The following is a 13,466-nucleotide window of genomic DNA, read 5'->3' as shown; positions in this document are numbered from 1 at the left end:
GGCTCGCCGACCGTTGGTTCCTAGGGCGGTTAGAGGGATCCACGTGTCCTTGAGGTGCACAAGCTTCCCACGGTCGCTTCGTGCTTTCCATGCACCGAACTAGCTAATCCTCCACTACGTCCGACTATACTTCTTCTTCGGAGCTCTTCTTGCCAATTTGACCGCGGGGATCCAGCAGGGAAACCCCAAAGCGCTTTCCACAGGTGAGTTATCCTCTTGGCCCGAACAACACTTTCCAAGAATCTTTTCTTTTCCAGTTCGATTTCGACGTTTACCATAATGTTTCTGGATACTTTCTGTCCTCCCTCCTATCACAGTTAATTTCTCTTCCCATCTTTCTTTTACTCACATCCGGAACTATCAACTGGGCCCTCGGTGGTACCACATTCGTACACGCAAACAAATTTTGTTGTATAATCTACCAAATCCATGGTAGAATTAAGAACTGCACCAACGATTTTCAACCGACTACAAAAATCTGTTAAGTTTACTATAATCTGGTGAAAATCACTGAGCAGTGCAGTAAATTTGACTATGTCTATAGTAGCATCCACTACAAAGCATTGTATTTCAATCCGCGACACCCACCGAACAACACAGTGTGGTCAAAAGTATGATGCTAAACTTCTCAAATCAAGAATGTTTCTAGTCAAAAATACTACAACTCTGGTTAAATCAACAGAAGAAATTTTCTTGTGTAGTGATGTTGACTATGTTTTGGTAGAATTAACAGATTAATGTCGTTGGTGCAGTTCTTAATTTTACCATGGATTCAGTAGTTTCTACAATAAAATTCATTTCAGTGTAGAGCAGGTATCATTAAGGCAGAGATGTGAAGCGTTTTTGAACGTCAGGGTTGTAGAAAGGGGGGGGGGGGATAATGAGAATTTTATATTGAACTATCTAATATCCCTTACTTTTTTTTAGAAAAAACAAACTCCTATCTCCTAATTCACCGTTTACAACAGCCTCTTGATTTCCATGACGCGAGTAACGAATGGTCAGTAACATGACAAGTAAATCCAAGAACGGTAGTTTTCCACCCCTCTCCTCCTCGTGGGTAGACTTGATATCCTTGTGTACGCTGTTGATTGTATCAAAAATTCTAGCCAGATCATTCCGCTTGATAATGCGACGTATCTCCAAATTTGGTAATACTACTTGTTTTTTTAAATTTTCCTCAAAATTCGCCATGAATAGTTCGCACAAAAACGGGGAGAGTGGGTTTCCCATGGGGGCTTCTTTCGTTTGCTTGTAGGCTTGTAGAAATTTCCTCGAAATTGAAAGTAGTTCTCGTGCATGCACAATCTTGCCAACCTCATGTACGACCTGACTTTTTCTTTCAATGCTGCATCCGTCCTTTGGGGTAATAATCAGAAGCCATCATCTCGTTATCCTCGATGCGTCCTGACTCTAATAGTTTCTGGGAGAATCCCTTGGTGTTTTTACCAGCGCTAGTGGGGAATGTGTTCGGAATACTCTGGAAGATTTGGAACAGCTCGAAGATTTGTTAGACTCACAATCTAGCTTGTCGCCCTTCTTGTAGATGAGGCATATTACCCCTTCCTTCTACTCCTCCGGTAGCTGTTCTGTTTTCCAGATTGTGCCTATCATCCGGTGCAGACAAATGACAAGCCTCTCCGGGCCCATCTTGATGAGTTCAGCTCCGATACCATCCTTAGCAGCAGCTTTATTCTTCTTGAGCTGGTGAATGGCATCCTTAACCTCCCTCAAAGTGGGGACTGGTTGGTTTCCATCGTCCGCAGTACTTACGAAGGCATTTCCTCCGTTGTCTCGACCTTCATTGCATGTGATTTCTGCGCCATTCAGGTGTTCGTCAAAGTACTGCTCCCACCTCTCGATCACCTCACAGTCATCTTCGGGATGCGTTGAGCTTAGATAGAACTTACGTGTTTTTTGGACCGACACAACTGTCCCATCTCCTCGCACTCTGTCTCTTTTTATTGATGAAATAGGCTCAAAAATGGCGATAGCATAAATCTCCCGTCCAGCCGGCCGTCTGATACCTGACACCTGTTTCGAAAAATAATGCTCTTTGATGCGCATTTGAACTGGTCCCGCTGGAAATTACTCAGTATGGTTAGTACGAATACCCGACTCCCATCGAGTACGCGCCGATAAACATCCAGCAATTGGGGGCCACCAAGTGGGCATTTCGGATGCAAAAAAATTAAGCTCGACGACACAACATTATTCGAATAGTTAATTATTTACTGGTGTGAAAGATAATAGCACATGAATCAATGATGGTTGTAAACCTGCGTCATATATTATTTTGGTAATCTATTATATGCAGTGTTCTGTATAACTAATTTCCAGCTGAATAGATTTACTAATACATATGCTGAAAACCGACATCCCGCTCCTCCTAACGGCTAGATAAACTAAAAACCCGATCAACGAAAATGATACCTTTTGCTACTGGTTCAAGTAAAACGACCACTCTGCCGTCGACGTCAACCACGTGATGGCTGATCTGTTCCCTGCCTCAGAACTCATCGCCAGCGAAAAACAACGTGCTTCCTTTCTTCCCTACTTTGCTCAACCGCAAAGAAGGTGTGGTTCGACTGTTCCGTACCATCTTCTTATCGTTATAAGTCTTTGAACTCGAACGTTGGCATGTCGGTGCTGGCGTATTCTCCAAGCGGAGCGATGATGACCTGCAGCCGGATGGTGTCGCGCTTCTCGCCGATTAGGTGCGGACTGAGATTGACCGCGCTCAGCTGCAGCTCGTCATACGGTATCAGGTTGTCGATGTTGAGCACCCGGAAGTCGTTGGAGAAGTACGCCGTCCGCACGTGGCACGTTCGAATGTGGGTGATGCGATTCTGGACGCCGCTGATCAGGACGCCGATCTGCAAAGCGAGATAATTATCAAAGAAACGTGCAAACGTGAATATTTTTTAAATAGTTTCTGGCAAAACTCGACACGAAATTTGTAGAACAGATCCAAGAATTCCTATTAGAAGTCCCACAGAAAAACTTTAAAGAATCTTTCAAGAATTACTTTAAATATTGTTCAATAAACTGTTTCTACAAAATTTTAAAAGGAATTCCTAAAGGATAGTCCAGCAATTCCTGCATATTCCTTCATAAACTACTCTAAGCACTGTTCCTGTAATATTAGAAGATTTCTCCAGTGGATTTTAGGAGTAAATGCTACCACCTGTAATATGCTTAGCTCTAAGTTTCGCCGCACAACTTACCCTAAACCGGTGGTCCCTTTGCAAACGTTCCTGGCACAGAACCTTCAACCGGACGGTCCGAATAATCGACTCCGGAATCTCCGTATTGACTAGCATGTTGTACACTCCTATCAGCATGGCGCGATTATATTTCACTCCCCGCGGGAACAGCTCTATTTCCCACGCGACACTTTGGTCTGCAAAACAGAAGCAAACATCGATTAGATTGCAATCAATTAGAGAACATAGAAGAACCATACCTTCGTATCTTTCGGATAGATACTTCTGCGAGAAGAAACACCACACAAAGTTCTTGTAGTTTTCGATTTTATCAAACTCTTCGACCGTCATATTCAGACTCCACCGATCGTTCGTGTACAGTCGTGGTGTAAACTGGAGGGCACCATTTTCCTGCGATCGAATCTCTCGTATTCGATCGTCTTGTCCCGCGTGGTAACACATTCCGATGGCCACCCGTTCTATGAAGAATTCTTTGTGAAAGGGGAAAATGGAGCAAACCAAAACGTTGGCCAGTTCCGCAGGGGACATCATAGCGAAGCGCACATGCACAAAAACGGCCTCGATCGTGCTGACCAGTTCGAACTGTCGTTCCTCCTCCGACATTTCCGGGTCCTTGTCCAGTTGGTCCTTTTTGTACAGGAGCCACTTTTCGAGATACCTGTTGGGGGAGAGTTTGATTAGCCTTCTGTCTGTGCAACAAAAAAAGTTCATATAATAGCTACCGTAAAACGGGGTAACTTTGATAATGCGGGAAACTCTCACACTATACGCATAACATACTAAACGAAATGACAAAATATCTGTTAATCAGTTAAGAAAAACGAATGCAAAAATAAAGAGTATTAGTGTGGCACTTCATGTCAAAGCTATTTTCGTTGGAATCAAGTACATTTGAGGATTTATATGCAAATATTAAAAATTTCTAAGATTTTAGCATTTTTTAAACGCTCACAAACAATCTGTTCTACGATCACTATTTGATCAAGTCATAATAAGTTCGTCACTTATCCTTGACAGCCTAGTTATAGTAGAACATGAATTCGATCTCAAATCTTTTAACGAAAACCATTTGTACAAACTGGGACCAATTTTGTATTTCCATATAGCGTTAAACTATCAAAGTTACCCTGTTTTACGGTATATAATATAATAGTAGGTATACGTTACACTGCGGAACACGTTTTTGCCTCAAGCACCAAAATACCGCTATTGACTTAATTAAGGTTGCTGAATCCATTGCCGTTTTCAAAAATATCATAGCACATCTAGGTTTTGAGATATTGGCTGTTGAAAATGCTAAATTTGACATTTTTGCCAACTTGCATGCAAGTTTGTCAGCTTGTATGGCCCTTTATTTGCTTAATGTGCCACAGAATTCTAACTTCCTCTGTTAAACAATACTTATCAACAAAGTTCATAATACCTCCAATGCTCAAAAGTTATTTTTTAACGATTTAGAAAAGTATTGTATATTGCCATATAAGAGAAACAAAGAATTTTGTATGGAGAATGCAAGTATGTCGAAAAAATCGATATAATCTAAATTTTATCGTGCATTTTCAACCAAATTATATCTGAAATGAAAGTTAAAGTCTTTTTTGTATGTTTGGTGGATTAGATAACAAAAAAGTTTGATATATCATACTTTAACTGCATGCAAACATCAATGAAAACAGTGTTTTATACAAGTTTGGCGACCTGTACCTAAAAATTGTGACGTGCTGGAACATTTCTGAGAACGGCATCAGATTCAGCAACCACAAAACTACTAGAGACACATAATTTGGTTCTTGAGACAGGCAAAAATGTCATTTTTGTTACGCTGTGTTATCTTGTTATTTTCACTCTCATTTCAACAGTTCGAAATGACCGAGAGGGTACGGTAGGTTTCAACAAAAAAAAATCCCTTCAGAAATCCTTAAGTGAGCATCTGTTTAATTTTGATCAAATTCAATATCGACGAGCAGAAATTTTTTAGATATTTGTTATGAAAAATGCAACCCTGTCCTTCGGTTCAGAAAGGGGTATGGGCGCGTTCTGCCAACTCGGTCGAGGCGGATTTCTTGTGAGAACAAGTTTCAACATGGACGTTCTAAAGTGCCAGAATGAATTTAGAATTTAGTGCCACTAGGATTTCCAAGGTTTTTGTTTAACACATTTCCATTAATTCAACCTATAATTATAGTTTGAGATATTTTTTGGGGATTTCAACCTGGCATATTTGATTCTATAACATTCCCCAGAAAACCATTCCCCCGAAACTCGTTCCCCAGAATTCCATTCCTCAGAATCTCATTCCCCAGAATGTACTATTCCCCAGAATTTCACTGCCCAGAATGAACCATTCCCCAGAAAACCAATGCCCAGAATGGACCATTCTCCTATATATTACCTACCATTATATACCTACTCTAAAGTTTTGAAATAATTTAGTTAAAAATATTTGAAAATGAAATTTCATACAAAGTTGTTTACAAGTACATAAGAAGATTAACATTCGTGCTGCTAATTATGAACACTTTACGCATCGCATAATTCAAATTTCATTTGCAAATGAACTATCACAGTAGTTTCACTTTTATTGGCACTTATGAAGACTGATAGATCAGTCTAGGGGATACAGAATATCATATATTTATTTAAGATAATATGGAACTCATCACTATTCTGCTTCTTTCGGTATAGTAGTTTCCAAATGTATAATTTCACATGAATGTCAAATTTTTATCAAATATAGTGATGTATCCAGTTTTTCATCAATGTTTTAAGAAGGTGCATCATAACTTACCTTATGGGGCTACCCCGAATGGAATAAAGACGTTCGTAGTTTGATATTATACGTTTCCGATATAACTATTACGTAAATTAGGCAAAATAAAAACGTACTATTGTGCACATTAAAATGATACACCCTTTTTTACGTCAAGTCTAAAACAAAAATACAAATGATTTGTTCAATTTTATACAAAATAGTGATGCACCCTTCTTTTTGTCTTATCCTGTTGACGATATAGACAAAATGTTCCGTAAGGGTACCAAATGGCAAGAAGGCATTTGGCATGATTGATTAAATGATCAAGGACCATTTAACATGATGATCATTTGGCCAATGACCATTTGGCATAACATGAAAAACATCCTTTTTGAAAAGAAGGAACATAAGTATGGCTGGATGCCTAGTGATCGTTATGCCAAATGGTCACTCAGTGTTTCATATAATTATGCCAAATGGCATTATACCAAATCATTTTATGCTAAATGACCTTACACTATATGGGCTCTCCATCGATATATTTTGCCTATATCATTAATAAGATAAGGCTGAACGAAGGGTGCATCACTATAAAGGCAAAAATAAACATATAGTTTGTATATTTTATGGGGCCCAGATAGCCGTAGCGGTAAACGCGCAGCTATTCAGCATGACCATGCTGAGGGTCGTGGGTTCGAATCCCGCTGGTCGAGGATCTTTTCGTAAAGGAAATTTTCTCGATTCCCAGGGCATAGAGTATCTTCGTACCTGCCACACGATATACACATGCAAAAATGGTCAATCGGCAAAGAAAGCTCTCAGTTAATAACTGTGGAAGTGTCATAAGAACACTAAGCTGAGAAGCAGGCTTTGTCCCAGTTGGGACGTAACGCCAGAAAGAAGAAGAATTTTATGGGAATGTACTGAAAGAAGAATGTAATATTATAATATGCAAAATAATCATGTCTAGGGGGATTCTGGGGCATGATGGACACATTAAGCAAATGCTTATTTTACATAGAATGGCAATATGTTTCAGTTACTTTCGGCTGGTTTCCAAGTTCGTAATTAGTATAACGTGATGGATCCATTCATGATTAGAAAAAATCTTATCAAATGTTAGAAAAACTAGATAGAAAATTGGGTCCAAAACACGACTGATAAAAAGGTATACGGGTAAAATGAACACTTTTGTGGAATTTAGTGAAAACTTAATTATTAATGGGTGTCAAAACGTACTGATATGTAAAAGTGCTTCCCCCCTATCACATTAGCAAGAAGAAACTTATCTAGGTTAGTTACTTTGCTCTAAAATTAAATTCTTCCACCGCTTCTTATAAACTAATTTGTAGCTAAGAAAAAAATATAGTAGTAGAATTTCAGAGGACAAATGAAGCAAAGCATAAACTTTTATACCGTCAAAAAGTTCATATACAATACAAATTTCATACAGTTTTTAAAATTTTGCTGAAATATGCATATTCCCAGAGAATGCCCCTAACCCCCCTACCTACATATTTGTTTTGTCACATCAGACCTTAGCCTGTCACTTAAGTGACTCACTCAAAGCATAAATTAAAAACCTGACTTAATCCACTGATGGTGAGACTGAACCCTTCTTACATTTCAATTCAGGTTTGAGATAATTATTATTCATCATTCATTTGGAACCTTGTACCAGTAGAACTAAACTTTAGAATGTTGTGACCAGTGGCGATTCCTTAACCTCAAATCTACCTGTTCCACGATTACAAATTCTGGATTTTCAGCAACAAATTAGCATCTAACAAATAGAGCTTTGTTAGAAAGGAAGATTACAACCATTTACTTTGTGTTTCATAAACTAAATTTGCCGAATTATTCATTTTTAGATTCGTGGAACAGGTAAAAAGTGAGGTTACGAGTCGCCTCTGGTTGTGACTATATTCTATCTGCCCTAATAGTTTAATGGTTTGCGAGAAAGTCCTGGAAACTGCACGTCAAGAGGCGGATATCAAACTTTATTACTTTTCATACGCTTTTTATCATAGTTTATGAGGGTCTATAAACCGATGTTGCCATCCTGTAAAATAATATCGCAACATGAAAAATTGATGTCCTAAAATGATTTTGCCAGCGAGTTTGTTTTTAAGATTTATGTCCAGATTTAAATTAAAATTCTGTGCAGGTTTAAATTAAAAACCTGACTTAATCCACCAATGATGAGACTGAACCCTTCTTACATTTCCATACAGGTTTGAGAGAATTATTATTCATCATTCATTTGGAACCTTGTACCAGTATACCGTAATCCGGGGTAACATTGATCATTTTTTTAGTTTTTCTTAAATTTTTCATTTCACAATACAAATGTTACAAGTTTCATATTTTTAAAACAAGTACTGGCACCCACCACTCCTAACTATGTACTTTATTTTGTTTTTCGAAAGATTTCAACATGTTTAAATAAATGTTTTAAGTAATTTTTTGATTCAGCTGATATGGGGTAACATTGATCACCCAAGTAAACAACGTTCGCTAATATTGGAAATGTCGTTACTTACTAAAATCAGGGCCCCTGAAGCCGAATATGAAGACCAAACTCTTACAAGTCATTTACTTTTTGAGTTATTTCAAAATTAAAAACACCTTGAACCGCGGAATACGCCTAAAAGTAGGCAATTTCCTCAGGAAATTCTACATTCGTAATAGTAATTAGTTATTGTTGCCTAATTGAATAAACTTATGAAAGATTTGACAACGGAATCGTTTTTGGCGATGCCATTTTTAGTAACACCCGCATTTTCCTTGATCACATCGTCTGCAGAACTCATGTGAGACATGAATTTTCGGTAGTGTCAGTGAAAATGATAGAAATCATTGTTTCAAAAAGTTGACAAATTTGCGCATGAGCTAAACGCAATTTTGGCAAAAACCTTAATTATCATTAGCTTATGAATATACGAAAGAGAGGCACCATTCATGGTTCGAAAATGTTTCATCAATAAATCTTTATTTGAACGTTTAACAAGATGAGTCACGCCTCTCACGCCGAGGACCTGGGATCGAATCCCATCCCCGAGATAGTCACAAAAAAATTCAGTGACGACTTCCTTCGGAAGGGAAGTAATGCCGTTGGTCCCGAGATGAACTAGCCCAGGGCTAAAAATCTCGTTAATAAAGATAGAAAAAAAAAAAAAAAAAAAAGATGAGTCATCCCGATCAATGTTACCCCGCTGATCAATGTTACCCCGGATTACGGTAACTAAAAAAAAGTCCTGGAAACTGCACGTCAAAAGGCGGATATCAAACTATATTACTTTTCATACGCTTTGTATCATAGTTTACATGTTGCCATCCTGTAAAATAATATCGAAAAATGAAAAATTGATGTCTCAAAATGATTTTGCCGGCGATTTTTTATGATTTATGTGCAGGTTTATATTAAAAGTCAGTTTTTCAAGCGATCTTTATACCCTGAATTTTAGAGATTTTTGAAAAAAAAATAATTTATTTTTGTAATTTATAACTCGATTGCAATATGATTGTGAATGATGTCAGAGCTTTGAATCGATGAAAAAAGAGCTCAAATCGGATTAAAAATAGCTCAGAAATTGATCAAAATGTAAAAAGTTGAGTATTTTTCAAGCAGTTTTTCAAGCGATCTTTATACCCTTCTTATGGTTGGAAGAAGGGTAAAAAAAAATTAAATGGATATTCATATAGCTTTCTGGGGAATGGTTCGTTCTGGGGAACGGAATTCTGGGGAATGGTTTTCGGGGGAATGGTTTTCTGGAGAATGTTATAGAATCGGCATATTCTTTAAAACCTTCGAGACATTTACCAAGGAAATATTCAAAAAACTTATCCAGAATTGTTGAAAATCAATCAAATTGCTTGCTTGCTGGTGCTGACCAATGGGATAAATTTTCAACGCGGAGCGCTGTTTGGTTCTCAAGTCTTGTGCTCTTGAAAATTCGAGGTGTGGCTTCGTTCTATAATAACCTTAAGGCTCAAGAATCCATCATCCAATCGGCAGCAATCATCAAAACTTAAAAACCATTTTTTTTTTCGTTCAAATTCAAAGCAATTATCATGAAAATCTATTATCTTATTACAGATAGCAAGGACAATGCAATGATAGATTTTCATGAACATGGCTTCAATTTTGAGCAAAAAAACTGGTTTTGAAAATTTGTAAAACGATGATGGTTATTTTCCTCTTAAGAGATATTAATAGATTTAATGGAATAATCCCTGGAGGAATTTCGGAGGAATTCCTGAGATAAGCCATTGATGAGTTCGTGAAGGAATCTATATGAAAATTACTGGGAGAACTGAAAAATTCGACGTACGGTATCCTAGAAGAGTTCATAAACGAATTTCTTTAAAAACACTAGGAATGGTACACAAATTATGTCACGCAATGTCCTCCGAAAGTTTTGTAAGGCGTGCCACGCTTGGCTCCCAAGAGAGGGGGGGCTGGGCGTGAGGTAATTTATGCATGACCCCTAAGGGTTTTTTTATCTTTGTAAAAAATGTAGAAATCTTTGGAAAATCTGCGGAGAAATCGGTGGAAGAAAAGATGGAAAAATATCTGAGGAAATTCTAGTTAAATTTTTACAATAATTCCTGTTAAAATTACTGGATCTGATTGCGTTGGCTTTCCTGGAGCATATTGTAAATGATTTTATATTTTTTTTCTTTTTAAAATCTCTGGAGTAATTTCTAGTGGGCTACTGAAAACAATCCAGAAGCAATCTCTGGAGAAATCACTAGACAAATTCCTGAACCATTTCCTCGAGGAATCTCATAACAAATTCCTAGAGAATAGTCGCGTGAGGATCTCTGAAGGTTTTTCTGAAGCCACTAGAATTATACATCAGGAATCACTGTAAGCAGAATGAGGAAAATAGTGGCTTCAGGTAACACTTTGGTTGAAAAAAGGACTTCTAACACCTTACATTAAAAATAGAGACTTTCCAGAGAATTGTATTCGAATACCAAGTCTCTAAAAGGAGACCTGATACCAGCCCTAGAATTGTAAAAGTCTTTACAATCTTACCCAAACAGAGTGTACTCGCTTTGGACGACCAGATCGTTCTGCTGCAGCAGCGTCACCAAAATCATCCCGCAAAGTTCGTTGAAATCATTCGACTCCGACACGATGTCCAGGTTCCACTTGAGAAACCGTTTCAACGCCTGTGTCAGCTCCACATGTCCACTTCCCAACGAAATGGTATACTGAAACCAGGAAACCATATAGCCCTGGGTGGCCGCTTTGGCGATATGCTTCATCATGTAGTCCACGCAAAGCTCCACCAGGTCCTTGATGTTGTACTTATCGGCCAGCTCCAGCATTGGCATCACCGTCTGGATCGAAACTTTGATCTGTCCCACGTACAGGTACTTCAGAAACTGAGGGAAAACCATCGAACACATGGGATCCTCCTTGAGCTCAATCACACTCTCCCGACATTCGTTCCACTCCGGATTCATGAGCATGACCTGGAACACATCGCTGCTGGCACAGAGAATCACCCGATGGGCCGGATAACGGTTCGCTCCCACCACCAGACAGACATCCGACATCAACTGTTCCGCGTACAGATTGGCGATCTTCAGCAGGACCCCCTTGGAGTTGTTCATCTGAAAGGTGGAAGAATGAAATGTCCCGGATTCCTGGTTCTCTAGGGTACCAATCTGCAACTTACCTCAACATCACTGGAATCTTGACTTAATTGATCTTCCATTGTAAATCTGATTCAATTCACAGCAGAAACGTTTATAAACACAGTTTATGATGAAACGCACGTACACAAAACTTCAATCCCTCTACATATTTTCCGAACTTCAATCTTTACTCCACAACATAAAATTTAATCTATTCTGAACCCAAATCACTTATAGACCACTTCTCAACACCAGCCAGTCACGAATCTTGCTACAAAATCCTGAAAATCCAAAACAAGAGATGCGAAAAATCCTACTTTTTTAAATTTTAAACTAGCCCTATTTTACATGACAGTCAAATTTTTTTTTAACTTTTAATACCTAGGTAATTGTTATCTTCTAAAAGTTGCAATATCAATTGTTGTTTCCTTGACCTGAAAAATGGTATAACCGACAGGCTTACGTTAAGTTTGAATGAAATAAATACTAAATACTAAATACTAATTTTGATTTTGGATGGAAGGTTTTGACAGCTATGAAATCGGAAGAAGATGGATAAAAACACACGAACGATTTTGACGACCAAACGCGCAGTTGTAAACAACGAAGGAGAGGGTGAAAAAGTGACGACGCAAAACAGTATCGATGGTGGACGCGGGGAAAGAAGTAAGGAGAAGAGCCACATGGGATGGAGCAAAACATCCAGCAGTGCGTGCCTTCTTGAGTTGGAATTAAAAACCGTAATTTTGAAACTAATTTCGAGAATCTATTTATCGTCCCTGGCTCAACATTTCCGCTGAATTATTATTTGAGTGGAAAAAGATTCGGAAGCAAGTTGGTACCAGATAGTGTATCGGGATTTACTATCGGAATTCATCTAAATTTTCATTGAACATTTTTAATTTAGTGATTACAATACCGTTTCTTGTCCACCCACTACCCACAGAAAAGAGCACTCATGAGTGGCGGTGAGCTTTCGCAGTGCTGCCAAAAGCTATGCGAAACAAGCCCTACTTTTGAAAATGACCAAATCGAAAACTACACTCTGAGAAGTAATCATGTTCAAGTCATTACCAAAAACATATAGCTTTTTTCCATAATGCTCTTCATATAGCTCTTATTTAGAAATCGTATAGATAGAGTTCATTATGAAAATCACATACCTTTTAAGTATAAAGACGATGGATATGGAATCCAATGGAAGTTGGTGTTATAGACAGAATCATATACATTTCATCCGAAATCAATATAGATAATAACTGATTCTTTAATAAAACTGAAATATTTTTTCAATGGCTACATGATTGTTTGCAATAAAATCTCAAAAATACAAATACGCTCGAGTAGTACATTTTTAAATTATTTATTTAACAAAACGTATTACAATCCACGTAAATGTTTTCTTCTTTGACATGCTTTGAAAGGGATCAAGTACTTCTCCAGTCTTTAAATCTTTCATCATCCGGGTATAGGGTCCTAAAGCCCTGTACCAATTTTAGTGCCAAACGCTTAAGTTTAGGCTAAAAACACATGTTTACTCAAATTTTAATATTTTTCGTTTGTTTATATCCAAAAAACGTTTTTTATGTTTATTTTTAGATTTGGTCACACCTCTTGGCTAAAACTCAAATTTTGGGTGTATTTTGTTTACCATGTCCCTTTCGAAATGTCAGATAGGAACAACCCCATTGTTAAAACTAAAACCCCTGTGGTGTTTTTGTCGACTACGCGAACGTCAAACATGATCAAAAGTGTCAAGGTTCATTTATGGACTCAATTGTTAATTTAACGTTCAAATTTGATATAGCCGTTATTTGAGCGGGAAAATTGCTAAA

General features: G+C 37.9%; 1 protein-coding gene across 1 annotated transcript; it reads right to left on the bottom strand.

The window, feature by feature from the left end:
- Positions 1 to 2,210: 2,210 nt before the first annotated feature.
- Positions 2,211 to 12,251, bottom strand: LOC5578881 (galectin-3-binding protein A). The gene is made up of 6 exons (XM_021841807.1): positions 12,013 to 12,251; positions 11,673 to 11,912; positions 11,024 to 11,607; positions 3,467 to 3,885; positions 3,228 to 3,403; positions 2,211 to 2,876 (listed from the first exon to the last, which is right to left on the bottom strand). The coding sequence occupies exons 2-6, from the start codon at positions 11,709 to 11,711 to the stop codon at positions 2,613 to 2,615; spliced, it is 1,482 nt and encodes a 493-aa protein (XP_021697499.1). The 5' UTR covers positions 11,712 to 11,912; positions 12,013 to 12,251; the 3' UTR covers positions 2,211 to 2,612.
- Positions 12,252 to 13,466: the final 1,215 nt, after the last annotated feature.

This window comes from Aedes aegypti, chromosome 1 (genome assembly GCF_002204515.2).
Source record: "Aedes aegypti strain LVP_AGWG chromosome 1, AaegL5.0 Primary Assembly, whole genome shotgun sequence".
Classification (NCBI taxonomy): domain Eukaryota; kingdom Metazoa; phylum Arthropoda; class Insecta; order Diptera; family Culicidae; genus Aedes; species Aedes aegypti.
Note: the sequence above shows the minus strand (reverse complement) of the source record. Positions and strands in the feature narration are given on the sequence as shown.

Excerpts from the sequence above, each read along its gene's own strand:
- LOC5578881 (XM_021841807.1), bottom strand. The coding sequence starts at position 11,711 with ATGGAAGATCAATTAAGTCAAGATTCCAGTGATGTTGAG. Across the intron at positions 3,886-11,023 it reads AGCGAGTACACTCTGTTTGG|GTATCTCGAAAAGTGGCTCC; the intron begins GTAAGATTGTAA and ends CTCCCCCAACAG. Across the intron at positions 2,877-3,227 it reads AAAGGGACCACCGGTTTAGG|ATCGGCGTCCTGATCAGCGG; the intron begins GTAAGTTGTGCG and ends CTCGCTTTGCAG.